The sequence below is a fragment of the Macrosteles quadrilineatus genome, unplaced genomic scaffold (genome assembly GCF_028750875.1).
Source record: "Macrosteles quadrilineatus isolate MER2022 unplaced genomic scaffold, UCM_ALF_1.0 Scaffold_1__1_contigs__length_201487025, whole genome shotgun sequence".
Lineage (NCBI taxonomy): Eukaryota > Metazoa > Arthropoda > Insecta > Hemiptera > Cicadellidae > Macrosteles > Macrosteles quadrilineatus.
In genome coordinates this window covers 19222770-19245045 of record NW_026542594.1, presented here as the reverse complement: position 1 = coordinate 19245045, position 22276 = coordinate 19222770, and the positions used below count along the sequence as shown (strand labels likewise).

The 22276-nt window shown below is 35.3% G+C and overlaps 1 protein-coding gene across 2 annotated transcripts in view; it reads left to right on the top strand.

Moving 5' to 3' along the window:
* The window catches only part of LOC129005039 (charged multivesicular body protein 6-A), a 34579-nt gene extending 15842 nt beyond the window's left edge, over positions 1 to 18737 (top strand). The window contains exons 3-6 of one of the 2 annotated variants that reach the window (XM_054433802.1): positions 11 to 134; positions 3517 to 3633; positions 5711 to 5870; positions 18604 to 18737. In XM_054433802.1, the coding sequence (XP_054289777.1) occupies positions 11 to 134; positions 3517 to 3633; positions 5711 to 5870; positions 18604 to 18722 (520 nt within the window). In that variant the 3' untranslated portion in view covers positions 18723 to 18737. Of the gene's footprint in view, positions 1 to 10; positions 135 to 3516; positions 3634 to 5710; positions 5871 to 8164; positions 8377 to 18603 lie in introns of those variants that run through there. The other variant, XM_054433810.1, reaches the window with a different exon arrangement.
* The last annotated feature ends 3539 nt before the right edge of the window (positions 18738 to 22276 follow it).

Genomic DNA, 22276 nt, shown 5'->3' with positions numbered 1-22276 from the left:
TATCTTGCAGGAGAGCAAAATTGTTGCTTCGCAAGAAGCGTTTCCAGGAACAACTTCTGGAGAAGGCAGATGGGCAGCTAGAAAATTTGGAACGGATGATACATGACCTGGAGTTTTCACAAATTGAATTACAGGTATTATAACAAACTAGTGCACCTGTTGCTCGATTTCGAGCAATTGCATAAAGTATTCCAGGTGTTATTTCAAAATTAATAACAGTCATAATTTCCGATTACTTAAAAGAGTCAACTCAAAGATAATGTAATCAATCAATCCACTCCAGTTACCGAAACTGAAAACTAACTCACTCTAAAAACGAACTCTCGTGAGTGTATCATGTGTTTACTATGAGCAGTTGTAATTAATACAAATTATTCATCTGAATTAGTAAACCACATATTTTCTTCATAAGAAATACATAGGGACTTTGATGGCCTGTGGGGCAAAGCCCGACGACTTTTATTACAGGAATTATAGTGACTAATTACAGGATAATAAGTCACCAAAACAAAAGTGCAATTAATCACCACCAGACCTAAGCCGATTCTCCACTCTCCTAGGGGGTCGTTGCTGACTACGCAACTCGGGCTTCGTCCTAACTAAGCCCAGAGTGCCTAAAACAAAGTGAGTTACACGACGACTTGCCAGTAAAAACCACAACGCGAGTTATCACCAGGCGGGGTCTACTCGGCCACTATAATCCTACACACACAGCTCTAATGCTCAAGCTAACAATCAAACAGTTCACTCAATAATAATTCCATATAATATTACAAGTATACAATAGGCAGTGTGACTAAACCTCTAGTAGCTGGTCTCAATAAATACCAAGCCAAACAAGCAAAACTAAATGTCAGTTGCACTACTATTAAATTATTGAGCTACTTAGTAGCAGATAAATAAATATTAAATACGTTCCAAACACTAGATAAATACATTATCTGAAAGCCGGTACTCCGCTATCCAAGCTACCAAGATAATGTGTTGGATTACTAAACAAGCTGTTCAGGTTAAATAAAAATAAAAATGATTAATCAATACCAACCCTACTGCTACTACCACTACTGCTACTATATCAACGTTATATTACTTAGCTGGGCTTCTGTTAATAGGCTAATAAAATTAGCTACTAGCCTACTGGCCACGTGCTTCCAACTACGCACGCCAAATCGTGCAGCCTAGGATTGTCGGGCCTCACAGTTATTAGTAAAATAACTAACACATGTAAAACGCAAAATAATATCTACTTCAGTCAATAAAATATATTATTTGCGATTTAGCGCCTGCCCAGAACCGTCAGGAATATACTTTAATATTATTCCTGACACCTGTAATCCTAACTACCGTCAGGCTTTGACCAGCACGGTTATAACTCTAACTCTCGCAATAAAATCAGAGATTAATATTATCAAACTAATAATATCAACTCCTGGTACTTTCCTGTTAAAGGGAACATTCATTATTATCGATGATTTTTGTCTCGATATATCGATATTTTTGTTTACCGATCCATTACATATTGACAACTGATCTTGTTTAGGCTAAAATAGTCTATTATATGGATATAGAAATGAAACTGTTCTAAGCTAACCTAACATAACCAACCAAACTTGCTGTACTATTTAAAAATTCCTTTTGATAACAGAAAAGGCAAGTTAAACATGTAATGTTACACAGCAAGTTTGGTTAGTTATGTTAGGTTTTTTTTTTAAGAACAGTTTCATTTCATTATTATATTGTTTGTTGATACTGAACAATATGTTTCAATTTGTTAATATCGATATATCGAGAGAAAAATCATCGATAGTAATGAATGTTCCCTTTAACAGGAAAGTACCCAACTCCTTAACCAAAATTAAAAGAACGTCGTCAACTCACCAATAGTGAGTCTCAACACTCAACTCAACACCGACACTCACTGTCCACCAGTCTCACTGTACTCCCAACGTACACGCCAGTCTTCTCCACAGGACACCAACACCAACCTTCCTCACTGTCCGGGATCCACAACTAGAATGTCTGTCCTCGACTATACGGTAGCTCCAGGATACCCAAGCTTATCCAAACTGATAAGCCGGGTCAAAGGGCGCTAGCTAGCTTCGCCGCCGCCGCTTGCTTACCTCAACAATCGGTGTGCCGCCAAATAGCAAAAATTTACCCCCCTAGGAAAAATAACTCGTTACAATGAAATAAACCAAAGTTGCCTAATTTGATTAAAATCTAAACTAGTGGTGTTTTACCGTGACGCCTCGTGCGGGATTTTCGTGCGAGTAGGGTAACCGGGCTTTCCGGGCGAGTAACGTACGATACTTTACATCATACTACACAGAAAAGTTAGTACATTTTAAACTCATAACAACACAATTTATCTAGGACATAACATAAATTATAATATTTCATAATTATAATATTATTAATTACAATTGTAATATTTATATTTCAGGTTTGCTGCGGCGGGGGTATTAATAATTTGTGGTACTGTAATTGTTAGAAAACCATGAATGTCGGATACTATCCATTTTCATAGTAATGCCAATGTTTAAAAAATTCAAAATTATGGTTTTAAATACAATTCTGAGAAAAAATGGCAAAAATACTGGTAGCTGCACTCTGTACACAATTTGTACCGAGAACCGAGGTAAAAAATATTGTACCGTACCAAACCATACCGACTTTTTATTATTTGTACTGTAAATTTTCTGTACCGCAGACCCCTATCTAAAAGTACGCTTTTTTTATGACATCCGAATCTTGTCCGGAACGCCAGAATGGATTTTTGGGGTAGCTCAAAAATGTTAGATCTAAAGCCCCTTAAAGTGTTGAATAATTGTAAAGGCCACCAGTAAAAAAAGAGTATTGACAGAAACTAGAGGTCCCGTCGTAAAAATCTATCAGGTCGATAGAACACTCTTCATTGCCCTAAAATAAGAAACCACCTTTGTTTGTGCTACTTTTTGTTTGTGGTTAAATAAAGAATTTTTCATTTCATTTCATTTCAATAAGCAAATTAACACTAGTTTGTCAGTTTCATATACATCTAATCTGATGGTTGTAATTTCCTGGGGTAAGAAATTATAAACTTGAGATTGTTATTAGTTATGTGTTTTCAGTACATTTTTTCAAAAGATTCTCACATACAGGATGAGCTAAACGAGCCCCGCACTTTCTGAATTTTATTTTTCTGTTAACTTAGAATTTATGGTTATTATTTGACCATTTATTTTGACATGGTTTGTAAATATGTTAGTGTAGGGTTCTCATAGCCTATTTCAATGTCATTTTTTTGCAAGCTATATAAAACAACACTTATTTTTGCCCACAGCACGTTATTGCTGGGAACCCTATTGTTATTACATATCTTAAAAAACTTAAGTATTCAGAAGTTCAATTTTGTTGTAAAGACTTCCTAACCTTCAACCAATTGGCAGTATAAACAAATCTTTAGTACCTACATAGAATACCAATGTGAAAAGGTTTTTTTAAATTGTGTTATAATATAAATTACTTATTCATCAGGTATTGGACGGACTAAAAGTCGGCAATGAAGCACTTAAAAAAGTTAACGATATGCTTAACATTGAAGATGTAGAGAAAATCCTGGATGAGACAAGAGAGGCAGTAGACAAACAAAAGGTGAGTTTGAAACTTTCTCTAGTTAGAAGACAGGCGATAGTTACAGCAAGAATCAGAACTGTCGAGTCTTTTACTGTGTCCCCGAGATGTATATAAGAGGTGGGCCAGTCTGAGCGAGCCCCTCTCCTTCCTCGCCACTAAAGTCTTCACATCCACCAGATACCATTGGATGATGTGTTGCATTGTTTATGCCTCTTTGTACCTCGCTATTTTAAAAATTTTGTTTATTTTGCTTGGTTTTTAATATGTTGATGTGTTACCTATTCTTTATTCTATTACTTTTTATAGGTGTTTAGCCCTAAGGTTCTACTAAACTACTTGATGGTTCCATGATTCTTAATTTTAAAATAATTTTTAGAGGAATGATATGTCAAAGATATTTAGTTTTGGTTTCAGTTTTTTGAAAATTTAATTTTAATCTAGTATCCAACGCTAAGATTTTAAATTAGATTTTGGTGACAATAGCTGTTGTACTTGGCATTGTCAATTATAAGTTTGAAACTCTAATATAGGCTATATCTTGAACCTTTGCTGAGAGACTGGCTTTTGTTTATTGCTGAACAACTGGGCTGATTTTTTCAGTACTTATATAAATTTACAGTCATGAGTATTATTTATTGTTTTAAAATGTTACTAAGTTTGTTTGTTATTTTGTATTGTTAAGAATAATGCTCCTTTCTTGTGTTGAAATAAATGTCAACATTTTTTCATTGAAGTAGGCCTACCGATATTCTAATAATCACCTGTGATATCACACAAATCATAAATTGTGCACTCTGGCAACAACACAGTTGCAAAGATTCAACATAATGTGACAACAATTCCACATTTAGAGATAAAGATTACATAGGCTTATGTAGTATTTATTTATTTATTTATACAGTGTGTATTGTTATAATGAATCAATGGTATGTCTATTCGTCTATTAGATGGGTGAGCGAGCTGGTCTAGTGGTTAGAGCGCGGGACTCCGGTTCCTGGGGTTCCGGGTTCAAACCCCGCCAAATCACCAATGGATGTTATCTAAGTGATATTGCCGTAACCCCTAGGTCTAGCCTGTAGTAATGTGAAAAACAATTCCGGGCTCGTGCCTAGCGTCTTAGGACAAAAAAAGGAAAAAATATTGTCTATTAGATAAGAGGACGACTGATAATTAATGTTTCTATAGTAAAAGTCTAGATATTCTATTTTTGTTCATTTTTAATTTAGCATCCCATTCATCCCTACTTTATTAAAATGAAATACATATTGAGATACATTTTTTACATACAATGATGATGCTTCCAGTTGTAATCGTCATGATTTACTCCCGTCATTATTGATAGGATAGCAACGCAACTAGTAAATTATATTAATCCTTAATTTAAATTACTGTCCATATCTGCAATTCATTGTTGTAACACTTGTAATTAACCAACTCTATTCCGGTGTATGGTTAAGCACATAATTTCATGATGAATATATTTATTTATTTATTTCATGTCATTACATCATATATTTTTGTGGAGACTTAAGTACAGTTTATTCATGCATATTTTTCTAAATCATACATAGTTACATAGCGCACATACAACAATGGTCATAAGACCGTCTGCTGGGTTGGCAAAATAAACTATCAAATAAAACTAAATAAACTAAATTTACAAGTGTAATTCGTATTAGTCAACACTGCTCATGGGTGTTTTGGGATCAGGGAATTCACTGGTGTTGCCTCGACTGTAACATATGCTTACGGATGTTGGTACATTTGGTTGAGGAGACAATCAAAACCAGTAAAAAATAATTTTAAATTAAATGTTATCAATATTGTAGGCCTATGTTATATTTTCTGTCCATGACCCATTATCTGAACACCCCCCCAATCCCTATTTGTTTTGGATAATTGACTCTCTACTGTAGATTAGTTATTATTAAATAGTAAAAATATTGCATCTATAACCTATCGAATCTGAAATTTTTTTATAATTTGGAGATTATTCTAACACTATGAATTTGTTACACTTTTCACTGAAGTACTTTTATTTTAACAAATGCAAAAATAAAATAAGTTTACTCAATACTAACATTGGTAATTACAGGAAATCGACGACCTGCTAAGCGGAGTGCTGACGAGTGAAGATGAAGAGGCTGTTGATCAAGAATTTGCTGAGTTGGTGGCTCTTGAGGAAGCATCCGGAGACAAAGAAGAAGAACAAACAGACCTGGAACTACCAGAGGTGCCGTCCGATGAACTACCAGGTACTAGAGTATGCCAAGTCAGTTTAGAGCAGTGCAAAAGATATATTGGAAAGAAAACTGTTTGAGTTTCATTGGTAACATTATTTTATATTATTACTAGCCAGACATAATTTGTGTTTTATTCATACTATGAACCCGCTGAAGCCATGACTTCGCTACAGGCTAAAATTAATTACCTTTTGCGTTTATTTGCCGTCTAATAACAATTATTAAGGATTAAATCCATTCATCTATAATCAGAAAAGCTAATAAAATATTATGTGACTAATGAATGTGTCGGATTTTGGGTAGGCGTACTCACGGTCCTAGGATCAGAATCAGAATACTTTATTCTTGAACATAGAGTACAGAATAGGCGTCAAACATTACAGAGATTTAAATACAAAACAGCATAAAGTTGTTGGGCTTTGAGGCGCTGTCGGTAGTGATGGTTATTACTATGAGGGTTGTTTAGTTCTCACTGGAACATCGGTGATGTTCTCCAGTTCATGAACTCCTCAAATGTATAGAATGGTCTCTCCACAAGCCAAGCCGATAAGCATTGTCTGGTGCTGCTTATGCTGGGGCCTTTTATCGTCTCTGTAGCAGGTTCAGGAACTTCACTCCCATGTAGGAAGGCTTTTCTTAAAAAAGAGTTAGATGATGGACTGGAAGTGTGTAATTCACAGCCTGTCGGGTGTTATGGCTGTGCATATCCATACCTCGTTGGAGCTGTAGCCTGCTCGCGTAAGTAGCCTCAGCTAGGATGTACCTAGGCCAAACTATTATAAAAAATTTCCATTTTGTAAGAATCAATGTATTCTCTATCTAAAATGTTTTGTAACATCCTAGAGATATTTTAATAAGCCTTTAACCTTAACAAATATAAAGAACAATGTTAAGTTCCAAAGAAGAGAACTGCATTAAGATACTTACCTACAGTTAACTCTTGAGTAGAGATCCTCATAACTTTAAATTAGAATATTATAAGCATGCCATGTTGTCTCTTGTCCAATTACAATGTAGGCCCAAGCCAAAATTAGGGTGTAAATTTGTTTTTGACTAAATCAATCACAACATTGTATTGTTTGAAGATGGAATAAATGACTATTCATTTTGTCTTGATGTTACAAAGTTAAGTCAAAATCTGTTGGGAATCGGCAGAATACACAGGTTTGCTGTAATTTCACTTTGTATTATCTTTTAACAAAAACTACCAGTATTACTACAGTACAGTCTGGTTAATGATAATAGCTAGTAATAAAAATAAAATCTTAGGATAGGAAATTTCCAATGTTTTTATGATAGGGCTTTTAGTTTTTAATCTATACATATTACAAAAGTCATCGCATGAGCAATAACTCCTGAAATGTAATAAAATGCTTACGTAAAACACTTATACAATATGTTTTTAATGTTGTACAATATGGTAATAGTAGTAGTTAACCGGGAACTGCCTTGTTTTGAGATGCAAACCTGAGGGAAAAGTAAATTTTCAGTTTTCGTTTTTAACAGATTTTACTCAAAACCCTTTTGAGATAGAAAAGAATTTGAAATACAAATGTTGTGGATAATATCATTCCACACCGATGATTTTCCATCAGATTTAAGATTCAATCATTGGTTCAGCTTAAACAACCCATACCAATATACTTACTTAATCAAACTTCACCGGAAAAAGAATTTACCCCCCTAAACCCCCTTGAATTTTGTAAAGCCCCGTCTTATTGCAGACCTTCACCATATAGTGACCATCCATGTGAAATTTTATGATTCTATGTCAAGTAAGTTATTATGTCAGTCAATGGCATTTTGCAAATATATAACCAATAAAATTTCCAAGATGTTGTTGCTATTTAATGCACAAAATCTTTTTATATTCCCATCGAGGTGTATTCAAATAATGTTAGAAGATTAAATGTACTTTGTGGCATACAGTGACGGGTTTAGACCAACACACCATATCAAACATAACTTGACGAGGTGATATTTTTGGTTTTTTGCTCAGTTTATTTTGACAGTTGCTCCTAAAAAGCAATACACTCCATACAACAGGAGGGTCAGGGTAGGAGACTACCTCTGTTTCCAAAGTAAACACGTACCTCTGTACTGCACCTCTTTTTCATCAGTCATTCAATCTGCTTATTAATCTTTTTGTTAATTTTTTACATCAATTTTACAATAATTTCTAAATACATCTTGAAGCATTTCCATCCAATTCTGGTTATTATTTTAGCTAAGATAAGGGGCCTGTCATATTTTACTGTGGTAGTGTATTATAATAATTATTAACAAAATATTCTGGTTTTTTACAGTCCCAGAAAAGGAACAGGGAAAGATCAAAACCAAAGGGAAGGAAAAAATCGCAATTGCTGCTGATTAAGATATGAACAAGCTGTATTCTGTGATGTTATATAATTATTGCCTTAAGTGTGTTTCTAGTGTATAAAAAGTGTGCATATTAATATATTCAAGCTCAGCCTTGTAAAATTTGTTTTGAAGTAATAATCATTGACCATCATTCCAAAAAAGAAAATTTTCTTTTTTTATCACAATCCCGTCTTTATGTATAAATAATTTCTTTGTATTATATAGGATGGCTGAAAAGTAACTTACACCCCATCTTAACTTTTCAACCATTTGAGATACCCTGTATGAACAATATTGATCGGATTATTCTTCCCTTTTGTTCTATATTATTTTGCAATGTGATAGTTTAGGTGATTCAGTACCTGCTGAACATCTATCATGCCATGTGAGCTATGACCTACTACTTTAGGGTCATGCCGCTGATGGTGAAGATATATTGGTGATCCAGAAACGTGCTGTAAGACTTATTACATTTAGTGACCACCTTGCCCACTGTAAACCCATCTTTGCAAGACTGGGGATCTTCACTGTTTACAGCCATTACATCCTGGCATGCTCACTGCTGATCCATGACAACTGCAACAAATTTCAACTTCGTTCAGTGGTTCATGACCGCCAAACAAGGCAGCACGAGTTACTTGATGTGCCCAGGGTTAGCGAGATCCAGAAGAGTTATAACACAGGAGCAATAAAAATGCCTAATAGTATGTTGGTGTAAGTTTAAGTTAGTTAGTTTAACCCTCCCGCGGTTTACCGTCGATGCATCGACGCCAGTTCGCGGCCGTAGACGGTTCGCCGTCGATCGATCGACGGTAGGCACGCTTTTAAAAATAGCGTCTAATCGGTGTTATAATTTGTTATAAACTTCAACTTATATAGTATTGTTGTACTCTCCAAATTACAAGCTTTCCTCTGATGTCTGTCTTTAGACGCCTTGCTCTATGCAAACAGCTTTGACTACGTTAAAAGTATTTGTTGTTGTTTACGCCGATACGCTGTTGGTTATGTTTGTTTACATCTGTTCTTCAAAGTCAAAGTCAAATCATCTTTATTCACAATATGCACACAGTACATGAGAATAGTGTCAAATCAAAACTTAATACTACGACTTTGACTAAAAGTTAAACAAATCCTCAAACGAGTACAGTGGTTTGTGAAGAAGGTAATTTTTCAACATCTTCTTAAATTTATTGATTTTATTTTCTGTTTTTAACGCAATAGGAAGGATGTGGCGTTGACTTAGCCACAGCTGTGCCTTTGGTCTATACTTTGTTTAGTATTTATTATGAACAGCTGTTGCTAGTTTTGTTGAAAATAGTTAGTTTTGACTACGTTATGATTTAGTACACTTCTTTATGTGTTTGTAAAAAATCATTATCAAATATTCGTTCATATAGTGGTGAAATTAATTCATACAGATTAAACATCGCTATATATTGGTGACCCCGAATAACGACAACAAGAAGCACAACATTCCTACATCAATATTACCAATGTCGCTAGAAGAAATCGAAGCTCAATTGGCGAATCTACGGGAGCAACAAAATGAACTTTCCAACAACGTTCAGCAACGCAACGACCCTGGTAATGTATCAGTGAATCGAGTTGCAGTAAAACTTCCACCATTCTGGGCCGATCGACCTAGACTATGGTTTGCTCAGGTAGATTCCCAGTTCGCCATCTCAGGCATCACAAATGATGACACTCGGTTTCACTACGTCGTTTCTCAGCTTGAAACACGTTACGCAGTGGAAGTAGAGGACATAATCACAAATCCACCTGCAACAAATCGTTACGCGGTACTTCGTTCGAAGCTAATTGAAAGGCTGTCTAATAGTGAAGAAGAATGTGTTCGCCAGTTGATAAGCGACGAAGATGTCGGAGGTGATGATGACCTCCTCAACCTTCAAACACATCCCTCAAGCCTCCAAACCCGGCATCATTGTTCAGAAACTATACAACTCGGTCTGGTCGAAATGTAAAGCTCAAGCTTCCTGGACTTCCAGTCTCTGCGGGGGGCTGATGTGGCGTTGACTTAGCCACAGCTGTGCCTTTGGTCTATACTTTGTTTAGTATTTATTATGAACAGCTGTTGCTAGTTTTGTTGAAAATAGTTAGTTTTGACTACGTTATGATTTAGTACACTTCTTTATGTGTTTGTAAAAAATCATTATCAAATATTCGTTCATATAGTGGTGAAATTAATTCATACAGATTAAACATCGCTATAAGTCTATGTAAGTATTTTGCTCCAATATATGAAGGTTTTTTTTTCTTCATAAAATGCTAATCTGTGGTGAGTGGGTATGACGGTAATTTTTTTTGCGTGTTATTTCGGTGAGACTGCACAATGTTCTGTTTTAATGGATTATGAATTGCTATTAAGACCGTGTCGTAAATATATTGTCCATATACAGTTAATATTTTTAAATTTTTGAAACACTCTTTTGCTGATTCCTCAGGATTCAAATTGAGAATTATTCTGACAGCTTCCTTTTGTTTCTTCAAAATTTCATTCAAGTTTTATTTTTTTGTTGACCCATATAAAGCCAAGCCAAATGAAATATGGGAATGAATATGCGCATGTTATATCATCTTTAACACACTTACATCAGTGCATAAATATGACATTCTGCGTAAGGCAAATATTCCTGAGTTAATTTTAGGAAGGATTTTTTCCACATGACGATTCCAGTTAAAATTCTCATCTATTTCCAACCCCAAAAATCTAGTAGACTTTTCAATTTCTATTAGCTTAGAGTCAATTGCAATTGTGGGTTCAAACTTTCTCCTGCACTGAGCAGTCTTAAAGGAAACAAAATTACTTTTTCATCACTCCTTAACGAAAGTAACTATTTTCGATAACATCTGACATCAATGAAAGTAGTCGTTTCCCAAGCTCTAATTTAGGGCGAGGGAAAATCGATCAGCTGATTTTCCCTCGCCCTAAATTTACTTTCCCTCGCTCTCAATTAGTTATCCATTTACTCACTACCTGCGCTAGTGTTTTGTTACGATATAATTTAATGATTTCGATCAGCTGTATGTATAGTCAAAAGTTCTTTTATTGTTTTATTTTACGGTTTAATCCAAATTTATTGAAAAAATACGTAAGTTTCCTTTAGAGTATTTTCTTTTATTTTTTGTTCTAAAATTAACCGAAAATATACATACGTATCCTTTTAGAAGATTTTATTTTATTTTGATGCTAATCAAATTAATTGAGAAATAAATTAGTTGTAATATTACTGAGGTCTGCTATTCTGTGTTTGTGTATTTTTGCGTCGTGATGAAAAGTATCGTTCATAACTCGTACCGAAAGTTATTATCCGGCACTTGCTCCATTATTCCCGTCCTCGGCTTCGCCTTGTACGTGAAAATAGCTCTCACATACTCGGCTTCGCCTCACACGTGAAATTGGGGTTCCCTGTGTTCGGCTTCGCCTCACACAAAATCTTGAGCGCGCGCCTGAAAATGCCACTTTCGGTCCTAGTAATGAAATATACTATTTGATGGATTTAATTTTAATTTATGATTGTTAAAGAAGTCTGTTAAATTTAGCCAACTCTAGGCAAGATAGGATTTCAACATCTTCGGCGGTTTGCGCTGACGTTCAGATTTGAATCATCAGCATACATCACCAAGTTGTCTTGTGGTATTTTTTTAAGTGGGGACACCATGTGTTATTAATTTTAAATTTGACTTTTCTTTTGAAACTTTATTATACTCCGTATGACTTAATTCAACGTATTGAAATTTTCCTGACAGGTATGACTCAAACCACTTCAATGCAATTCTATGCACACCAAGTGACTTTAGTTTATGCAAGAGTGTAGGGTGATGAACAGTGTCAAATGCTTTTGACAAATCCATGAACATTCCTACACAAACTTCTCCTTTATCAACTGATTTAATAATAGATTCAATAAAATTCACAGCAGCAGTAGTAATTGATTTGTTGGAACGAAAGCCATGTTGAACACTATCTATGAGATCGTAGTTTTCCAAATATTCCACAAGCTGATTATAGACAACTTTTTCAAAAATTTTGGAGACTACCGGCAGTAAAGCTATGGGACGAAAATTTGAAGGATCTTTTGTATCATTTTTTTTTATGAATAGGTATGACTTTGGAGATTTTTAGCTGATTAGGAAAAATTCCAGAAACAAAAGAAGAGTTTATCAGATGTGCTAATACTTTGCTAAGTTCGAATTTTGCTGCGTTTATAATTGTAATTGGAATCTCGTCATACCCACTTGATAATTTGTTTGAAAAAGAACTAATTACCTTTTCCACCTCTTCTTGAAAAGTGTGTCTAAATCTAAAGCATGGGTTTACATCAAATATTGGGGGTTCTATTTTTACATTATTCCCTATATGCAAATCATCATGACCATTAATACTAACTTCTTGAGCAACGTTATTAAAATAATAAAGTGGTTTAAATACCTGCATAAAAGTTATCCAAAATGTTGCTCACGGCAACCGGTTTCAATCCACAATAGGGATCTTCATCAGGCCGATCAGGATGTCAAAACAATTTTTATCTTCTTGCGAAGGTCGTCAACAGGCGTAAAAAACATGCACACATAGTCACAAACACGAAACACGGACATTTAACACTAAAGACACGGCCGAAATTATTGCGACGACTCATCCCCGGCGAAGGTATAGTCTAGACTGCCGATGGTCAGTGGAATCCAGTCATCCAATCCTTATCGGCTGTTTCATTCGGGTCTACCCCCTCCATCCACACCCTTCAATACCTTGATTGTAGTGTCATAAATATAATTAGATGAAAATGACAGCTTGTCGTTCAGGACGTTCTGTTTTTACAGCTTTATATATTTCAAATTCTTCTAATGTGCTTGTCTGAGATCTGTCTTTTGAAGAGTGTAAAATATGCATATTTCTGTGTATATCTGAATAATTATGGTTATTTGAAACTAGGTGGTCAGCCACGATCACGATGAAATTAATAAAATAATCATTTAAAATATTACAGACCTCTTTTGGGTTAGTACATTTCCGACCTTCAATATCCAATGAGATGTTTTCTCTAATATTGGGCTTTTTATTACCTATTTCAGAGTTTATTATTTCCCATACAGTTTTTTGTATATTAATGGATTTTGATATTTTTCCATTACAATAAGAAATTTTTGATTGTTTCAACTCATTTTTATACCAATACATTTGTCCTTTTATTAATTTTGATAGATGAGGATCTTTTGGGGGGGCCACCAGTTGACCGACAAGATACTTGGTCGTCTGGCCACTAGACCGTATTTTTTAAATAAATACATAAATACTGAAAACCAGTACGTCGACAAGTTATTTCGTCGTCAGTCCAGTTGACCGGCCTGTAAAACTAAATTATTATAAGTGAGAAACAAACTGCTCGGCAATCAACCCTACCGACTTACAACTTGCTCGTCTTTTAGGTGGGGATGTGTTGAGCGGCAGCGCCAGCAGCGCGCGCAGCTGTGGAGGTAGCTGCAGGCGTACCAACTTCTGTTTCTTGTAGTGGCGGTTTTTATTCCGTCGATTTTCAGCTATCACAATGCAGCGGACTAGCAAGGTTTTTATTAAGTGTTATTGTTTGTTTCTCGATATATTAATCGATATATTTTTGAAATAGAGTACAGTGAATATAAATAGGCCTATATTAGTTTACTTCAATTAAATAAATGTTTTATTTAGCTAAATAAAAAAAACGCCGATTGAACAAATAAAATTTTGACAGACAACAGGAAGTCCTTAAGGTGATCAAACAAGTTTTTATCTTTACTAAAGAATTACTGAAATTTGTTAACTTACTGCTGGCGACAAAGGTGGTACCATGCATAGGTTTATCATTAAATAAGATAAACATGGACAACGTTATGCGGCTATAAGTCAGGAAATATTTGTAGATACATTAAAAAGCAATACCAAGTAATGAAATATCATAAAATATTTACAGGAAATGTTGATTACTGTACATACATCGTGAGTATCTACATGAGTTACACACCAGTGATTTTTGAGTTGACTCTTTTAAACTCATTGAAAATATGACTGTTTGTCGTTTTGAAATACAGTAACTTCAGTAATACTTTGAAATTGCTCGAATTCGAGCAACATGTATACGAGTTTGAATATTAAATTAACTGACATATTTTTGTAATAGCAGGGTCAAATATTGTGAACAGTGATGAGGTAACTACCGTTATATTTATTCAATAGAGAAATAAATACAAATTGATAATACCGGTTATTTAAAGCCTCGTTGTCTTTAATTTTCCCTCTTAAAAAATAAAACAAAGAATGAATTTTAGACTTTTTTTGACATTAGTTTGTACTATTTCTCCTTGAATGACACAGCTGTCTTGGTAAGCAACAGTTATCTTGGTAAACTATTTATTTGCTGAAGTGCACAGTGTGCTACTTAGCCTGTGAAACGTCTTTAGTTTTATGATTTTGTTGTAGGCCTATTGAAAACCTCGTCTAGAAGGAATTCACCGTATTGCCTGCGTTACCGGGGAGACGTTTTCCTCAGTAAAGTCTGTACACGTCTTCAGTTTTAAACATAAACATGTAATTATAATTGAAGAAGTACATGTTTTATGCTCTCATGTTGTTGCATGGTTATTACCAATAATCACAGAGCACAGAGCCAGACACTATCCGTGTTAAGTAGTTCATGAACTTCTGGAAAGACACTCTTTTTATTGTGATCTGACAACAACCAGTGAAGGAGAGGTGGTTGTTAACATAAAATGGTTTACGCCATACTACACTGTTTTAACGAACTTCCCACGCAAGTATTTAGTCCAGAAAACAGCTGTTTGCCGCCAGCTTAATCAAATGGGGTTCCATTGCGTACTACTGTTATGCAATGAGTTTTACCGGACACCAATCAGCTGATTATACTGTATTTGGGTGGCAATGACTGGTTGTAGACAAAAACATAACCTCGCTTAGAGGTTATGACTAGTGATTTTTAGTCCTTAAGTTGGTGGTAATATATAAGGATTTGTAGAGATTTAGTAGTATGGCGTAAACTATCGTACGTAACTCGTCCAAAATGTGTTTACCGGACTCGTATGGTAATCCCGTACTCGTATGGTAATCCCGCACGGGAACGACCACACTCGTCCGGTAAACACTTATTTTCAGGACTAGTAACGTAATATACTATTACGTTACCTTTTTCCTGAAACAAATCTATATCCTCTATATCTGATATCCTTATTTCGCAGACATCAATTAAAAAGAAACGGCTCTGACAATTGTTTTTAACGATTGAAAATATTCGTTGTTTGGAGTTCATTGTTGGTGATGGTGAGTTAATGATGATTTTATGTATTTTGGTGTATGGTGAGTTAATGTTGTTTAAAGGTATATTGCGGCCATTTCCCATCTCAATGAAAACATTCAATACACAACTATCCGGGATTTTTAATCTGAAACCCATCCTCGGATTGCAGATCCCGAAAGAATGTATTAAAATAACAGTCGGTTTCTATAAAAATTAGTATGTTATGGCCCTTTAAATTCTCAAAAAATAAGGTTCAAAAGTGATTGCAGCTTTTGTACTTTTTCTCTATAAAATATCGTAGTTACTCCCACCGCGTACCCACGATAAAGTTAGTTGACCAGCTTATGGGAGAAATTATGTGTCAGATTGCCGATACCGTCTATTTAAACTGTGCGTGACACAATGAATGATAATGATGATAATATTTTACTTTTGTAATTTTTGGCGAAGCCACTACGTATAATTATTGTCATGATTGTAATACTCTGTTTATTTCTTATACTGTAAAATATTTATGGCCAAACCACCATAAGATAAGCTAATACGATAAAAATCATTGGCAGCGTTATTAAGAAATGTAAGCATATCAAGTTGATCGAATAGTGGAACTAATTATGTGGAATGTTTGCTGAATAGCATGACACACTGTGACGTTTGACTTCTTTCTAATGTCAACGAACTCTGATAACCAATGTAAATTTTAATCCGATAGACCATGTGGTCCTATTGTGTTTTTATGTCAAATGCTCTTTCATTTTGAAGATGAGCTCGCTTGCATCAATCAAACACGTCCTGGTTGCTGTTCGTTTACTACGCTCAATCCGGATATTGTGGCTACACAAATGCCAATAAAAATAATGAATAATAATCAGCTATTCGCTTAGTTAATTTTGAAATGTTTAAATTGTTCAGATCAGACAAATTGACAACAAAAATTGCGTTGTAAAAACTCACTATGACATATTGCTGATGAAGGTATGCGAAGGGGTGGCAAGGTCATCCAACACGGCTTCTCTTTCATCTACGCAGTACTAGGCCTCCCTGGACTTCCCCAATACTTTCGTTCTCACGCCAATGAAGGTCAGGTCAGGTTGATTGGAAATGGAAAGAAGTTGTAAAAGGTGCTTGTCATATTTATGATAGTCTCTATTCATTTAGGGATTATAAGGGTGTTGTTAAGTTAGGGAAAGCAGACGTGGTGGCGTTCTTTTGAAGATATTGACCGCCCTAGTGGCGAGTCCTGCACCCGTGGACTTTCCCCAAGACTACGGTTCTCACAGTGATGTATGTCCAGAGAATTGTAAATTAAAACTGATTTATATAAGTTCCTCGTTATTTTTATGATAGTACCTCACCTATTTAGTGAAAGTTTTTAGGGATGTTCTTAAGTAAGAGAATAGGGATGACAGACACGGTGGCGTTCTTTAGAAGTGGTAGGTCCCACTCCCGTAAACTTAAATATTTGAAGGGTTTGTTTTTTTTCTTTGGAGTAAATATAAGCATTGACTTTATATATATATAGCCAATGATATAAGGCAAGGACTTATACAGATCTTAGCAACAACATTATTTTCTTCCGCGTTCTCTTCCCATTGCGATCACTTATATAGTTAAGTCTTTTTTGTTTTACTTGCGATATCAGTAATGCTCCATATTTATTATGTTGCCAATTTATTGTTAATTTGTATTTTTCAAGCTTCCATGTTAGTTTTACCTGATATTCTCACAGCAATGGCCTTTTCGAACAGATACAACTAATATTGGCACGGGCTTGGAAATATGTTTCAAATCAGGCGAAAGTACTTTGGAATCACACGATTAGCCGACATTTATATTATAGAAAGGATTTCATGTGTTCTAAATAACAATCTCTCTAGACATCGCCAGAAGTTCTTTTACCATCCATGCGATTCGGGCAACTTTGTCTAGCGATCTTTTAAGCTCATGATACCCAACATCTGTTGACCATTATTAAGTCACTGGTATCGCGGTTGGTTAGTAAGTATCGTTACCCTTTGGTTAGTAATACATCATAAAACCCAAATACATTATATAATCAATGCTCAATAACATTCATAGGAATGCCCTTTTCCTTTGTATTCTATTTTGTAATTTGTTACTGTAGTATAGACCAGCTGTGTACCCGTTCTACGCACGGGGATCTTATAGTATTCAGTTGAAACCTTCTTGTATACAGTATTTAAAGAACAGCAATTGGTTTGCATATTTTCAGATATGCTGGCCAAACTATTATAGGCCTACATAACTTCATTTTATGTTGTTTGTTTTTGTTCCGGATCGGTATGACAATCAATAAATGGTTAAATTACCTGTGTCCGATCGTAATGTATCCTATTACAGGAGATGCATTTCGGCGAAATTAAATCGCCATCATCAGTCCTAATATAAGGTTGAGCTTCCCCATAAGGTGCGTCTTGGAGTTTTTGAAACACATACACGAACTGTACACACATATGACGAATAAAACATAAATACACGGTAGTCCTACTTTCATTTTTACTATGGACATCTAAACGCGCGTCGGTCGTGTGCCGAGTCTCGACTGAAAACGCTCATTTAAAAAATGTATGTTTCTCAGCCATAAACAACACTGATTCAAGGTCTTTTCCCCAGTTATCAAAACTCAAGAACAATTTTATACACAAAGAATCTATATTTTCATTTACGGCTACCCTACAAATTATTGTACTTGCGATTAATTAAATCCGTTATGTAAGGGAAAACGTTTTTAATCTTACTTGGTTTGGATTTGCTTTCAAAACGTGATCGGAATTGGTTACGGACTACGTCATGTGTAAACAACATTCAATGTAAACATATCAGTGACAGCTAGAAGAAATAATCTTGATTCGAACAGCTGTTCGTTATTTCATAGATGAATATGTGATAAACATTGGGAGAAAACTTTACAAAAAATCGCACAAAATTGGGTTTTTAAACGCCCGTCATTTTATTTACAAAGTATTGACGACATATTTTAATGGCTAAAGACAATCTCGCCCATCCAGTGAATACTTAAAAATGATTTGGAACTTGATAGGTATACTCTTGTTTTTCAGGAGAAGGCCGCGTAAAATGGCTCTTGGGCCGTGACAGACAGGAAGACAGGAAGACAGACAGACAGAAATTTCTGCCCGCGAAACTCCTACCGGAAACCGGCGAGAATAGAGGCCCGTGAGACAAGTGGGGCCCGAAAAATTGGAGTTCATTCTTATTGAAATGTAGTATCAATCATTCAATAATTGTATTGAACAAGTAATAACATTAATGTTAATAATAATATGTTGTCATCATTTAGTTTTGTTAAGCCTATTCAGTGATAACGAACTAAGGCATGGTGTAAGGAAAAAACATAGTTGTGCTATTCTCGTCATATGCTGGCGTCACCCAGATTGCAAACAACCGTTTCACCATTTTAAAAAAATCATAAAAACAATAACAATCAAATCAAAACAAATATCTATTTATGTAAAAGGCAAAGCCCTCATCGACTCACTCACTCATCACTAATTCTCTTACTTCCCATTTACCTAGGAGGCTGAAATTTGGTACACTGATTGTTTAGTTAGGAATTAAATAGGAAAACTAAGTTGTTTTTATTCTGATCGGACTCTCGGGCTCCCCCCCCAGTGGCTCTGCTCTGGAGTTTCCCATGTTAACCTAATGAGTACTCATATTTAAATGGAATTAATGAATCTTAACAGCTGTTTCAATTAAACAAGTTGGTTCTGTTCTATGATGTTCAATTGCATTAACGTTACAAGGATTACCAACAGGGTGCAGCACTATTATTTTTTTAACTTTATGACAACAGCTAATTTGCAACCAAAAGGTGAGTGAGCGTAGCGAACGAACTTCATCCTGGAGGCGAGTTAGCGTAGCGAACGAGCTAACCTGAAGGCAAGTGAGCGCAGCGAACGAGCTCCAACCTAATGGTGAGTGAGCGTAGCGAACGAACTTCAACCAGGACGTGATTGAGCCATGCGAACGAGCTCACTTATGAAGTTAAACGGGGCAAAGCCCGTGGGTACAGCTAGTATACTTGGCAATACAATCAGGTGATTCTTGTTTGCAATCTGGGTGACGTCAGCATATTACAGGAATAGCACACCTATGTTTGGGAGTTAAGTGTATAATGACCATGAACCCGACGATGGAGTTATCTCCGAAACGGCCGTAGTGCTAAATCAATAGAATTGGGAAGACTGTAGGCCTAAGTAGCCTTTATATGCAATAGGTTTTTTTAGCCTGTGATAAAAGTACGTCAATCTTCTAAATTTACCAACTTTGAGTGTATGAGTTAGCCTAATTATAACCATTGATAAAAACTAACCGAATAAATAATTGATAACATGTGTAGTATATTAAATATAACACCTCCTTTGAAATGAAACATTCTGATACGGATTAAAATATAAGGTGGAGTATTTTTATTTTATTTCAAAACTTTCTACAAATACTGATATTGATATAATGATGTAACTTTATCATATAAAACCATGACTGAAATACTTAACACACCCTTTTATGGAACATAACCCATAATATATCCACTACTACAGTGTATTTATGATGAATCTGTTTGGCCATTGTATTGTTCATAAAAAAATAACTCTTGGGGGGAGGGTGTTTGATTATGTTGTATTGGTGGTCTAAAAGTAACTCATGAGAGGGGGCCCAAAAGTTAAGTTTGCAGGGGGCCCCGAACAAATCTGTTACGCCACTATCCGGACTGGCCTCGGTCAGTTGTAGTTTTTCATGATAGTCATTTATTACAAAATTTGTTGAATGATCATTTTTAGGTAACAGCTAGGGGACTCAATCCCGGGATTCCTCTCAGCCGATCCCGGGAATAAATTATTTAATGTTTTTATCTTTTTAGCCATTTTAAATGAGCGAGAAGTCCCCTCATTATGTCCTTTAATGTTACAAACTGGCCTTAACAGTGTTACACTGCACAATTTTGACGGAACTTTCATCACCGTCAGACACCTGATGTTTTTGTCAAAAACATCGAATAAGTTCCTAAGTTTTCCAGAGTCGTTAATTTTAAGGGACTTAAATCCATCAAGGCTTTGTAATGCAAATTGATTATGAGTTGTTTGTTAGCAAATCTATCTTGAAGTAAAGAAATGGCAAGGTCATAATTGTCAGCAGTTAATTGTAGACCAGCAATGCATAGTTTGGCCTCTCCATGCAATTGAAGTTAAGATAATTGAACTTATCTACTTTATTTAAATATTGCTGATAGTGAATGGCAGAGTTGTACGAGTCCCAGAACTCTTACCATTTAAGAATGTTACCGTCAAACATGGGTAGGATTAGTTTAGGCAGTTGTACTAAACTGAGTAAGTTTTCCAACACTCGCTCAGACAAAAGACCATTTATTTATTGTCAAGATTGACAGCTTTTGTGTTAAAAGACTTCAATTCTTACCTTCAAGGTTGCTAAAACTTGCTCACTGTCAAGCACGATACCAAAAAGGTCCTTGGCGACGTCGGTACCCTCCACATTTGCCGACTGTTTCTGTGTCAATCTGTTCCATCAAGGCGAGCTGAATAGCCTTGCAGAGTTCCCAGCGTCGCTAGCAGCGCGTTCCTCAAAGTCAAGCAGTGTAGTCGCCTCTGTAAGGGTAGACTTCGCCATGAGAGTAGCGGCCTTCTTCCTCAGTCGAGTCATCATGTTCAAAGTACAGTTAAAGTTGTACAGTTGAAATACGTGTAATAAAGATCAGTTTCGGGTGGATCGTTGCAGCTCTGCTACCATATCGGAATAGTATGTTGGTAAAGTTTATGTTAGTTAGTTTAAGAAGTTTAAAAGTTTGATAAGACTGAAATGACAAATTTCCAGAATATTTTTACTGGTTCGCCTATTCACATGCTAATGTTGTAAATATATGTTTTGTATTTATGTCAGTTTGTTTAAATGTATGAAATTTGTGAATTTGAAAGTCTGACGCCATCAATCCCTTTTGGGTAATAGATGAAGATACAGTAATAAGGTAACCAATAAAACCATGGCTAGATGTCAGGGGTTTTATTGCATGTACCAACCCACCAGAATGTATACATTATGAATAATGCAGTTGATTTTCAAAACTGTGAACTAGTATACGTATAACACAGATAGCAAAACCAGATAGTCTAGATTAAGATATATAAATTGAGTTGTTTTGAAAAGCAGTGTATTTTTGTACTGGAAACCACTTCAAATAAAAGACGTTTCTATTCTAAATAAGGAGTTAGTAATGGGTAGCAGAACATAGTTGGATACTTTGTTTCTAAACCATTCCGATACCATACAAGAAGTTCAGCACTCTTAATACATTGTGGAGATACAGTTAACATTGTTGGCCTACAGTACTAAAACCACAAGTAGATTTTTCATCATGGCTCTATATGATTTTTCAACTATGAAGTTGAAATAACCAATGTCATAAAAAAAGTGTATATGCTATATACAGTACATACATAATAAACATGTTGCTAAAGCAATGCTGAAAATCGCTTAGAAATTAAAGGTGAGCAGAATCTTTAGAATCTGATCTTTTAAAAATATATAGGTATACATTTTTTTTATTAGTTACGATTTTTTAAATCCTAAGTTTAATTTTACCGGGCCACCTACGGTAATAGCTACTTCCCTATAGGGAAATTCACTAAAAGACTGTTATCCATAAAGATCCTATTTGCAGTTAAGTATATAGCAATGAGAAGAATAGAGCCAAGCAGG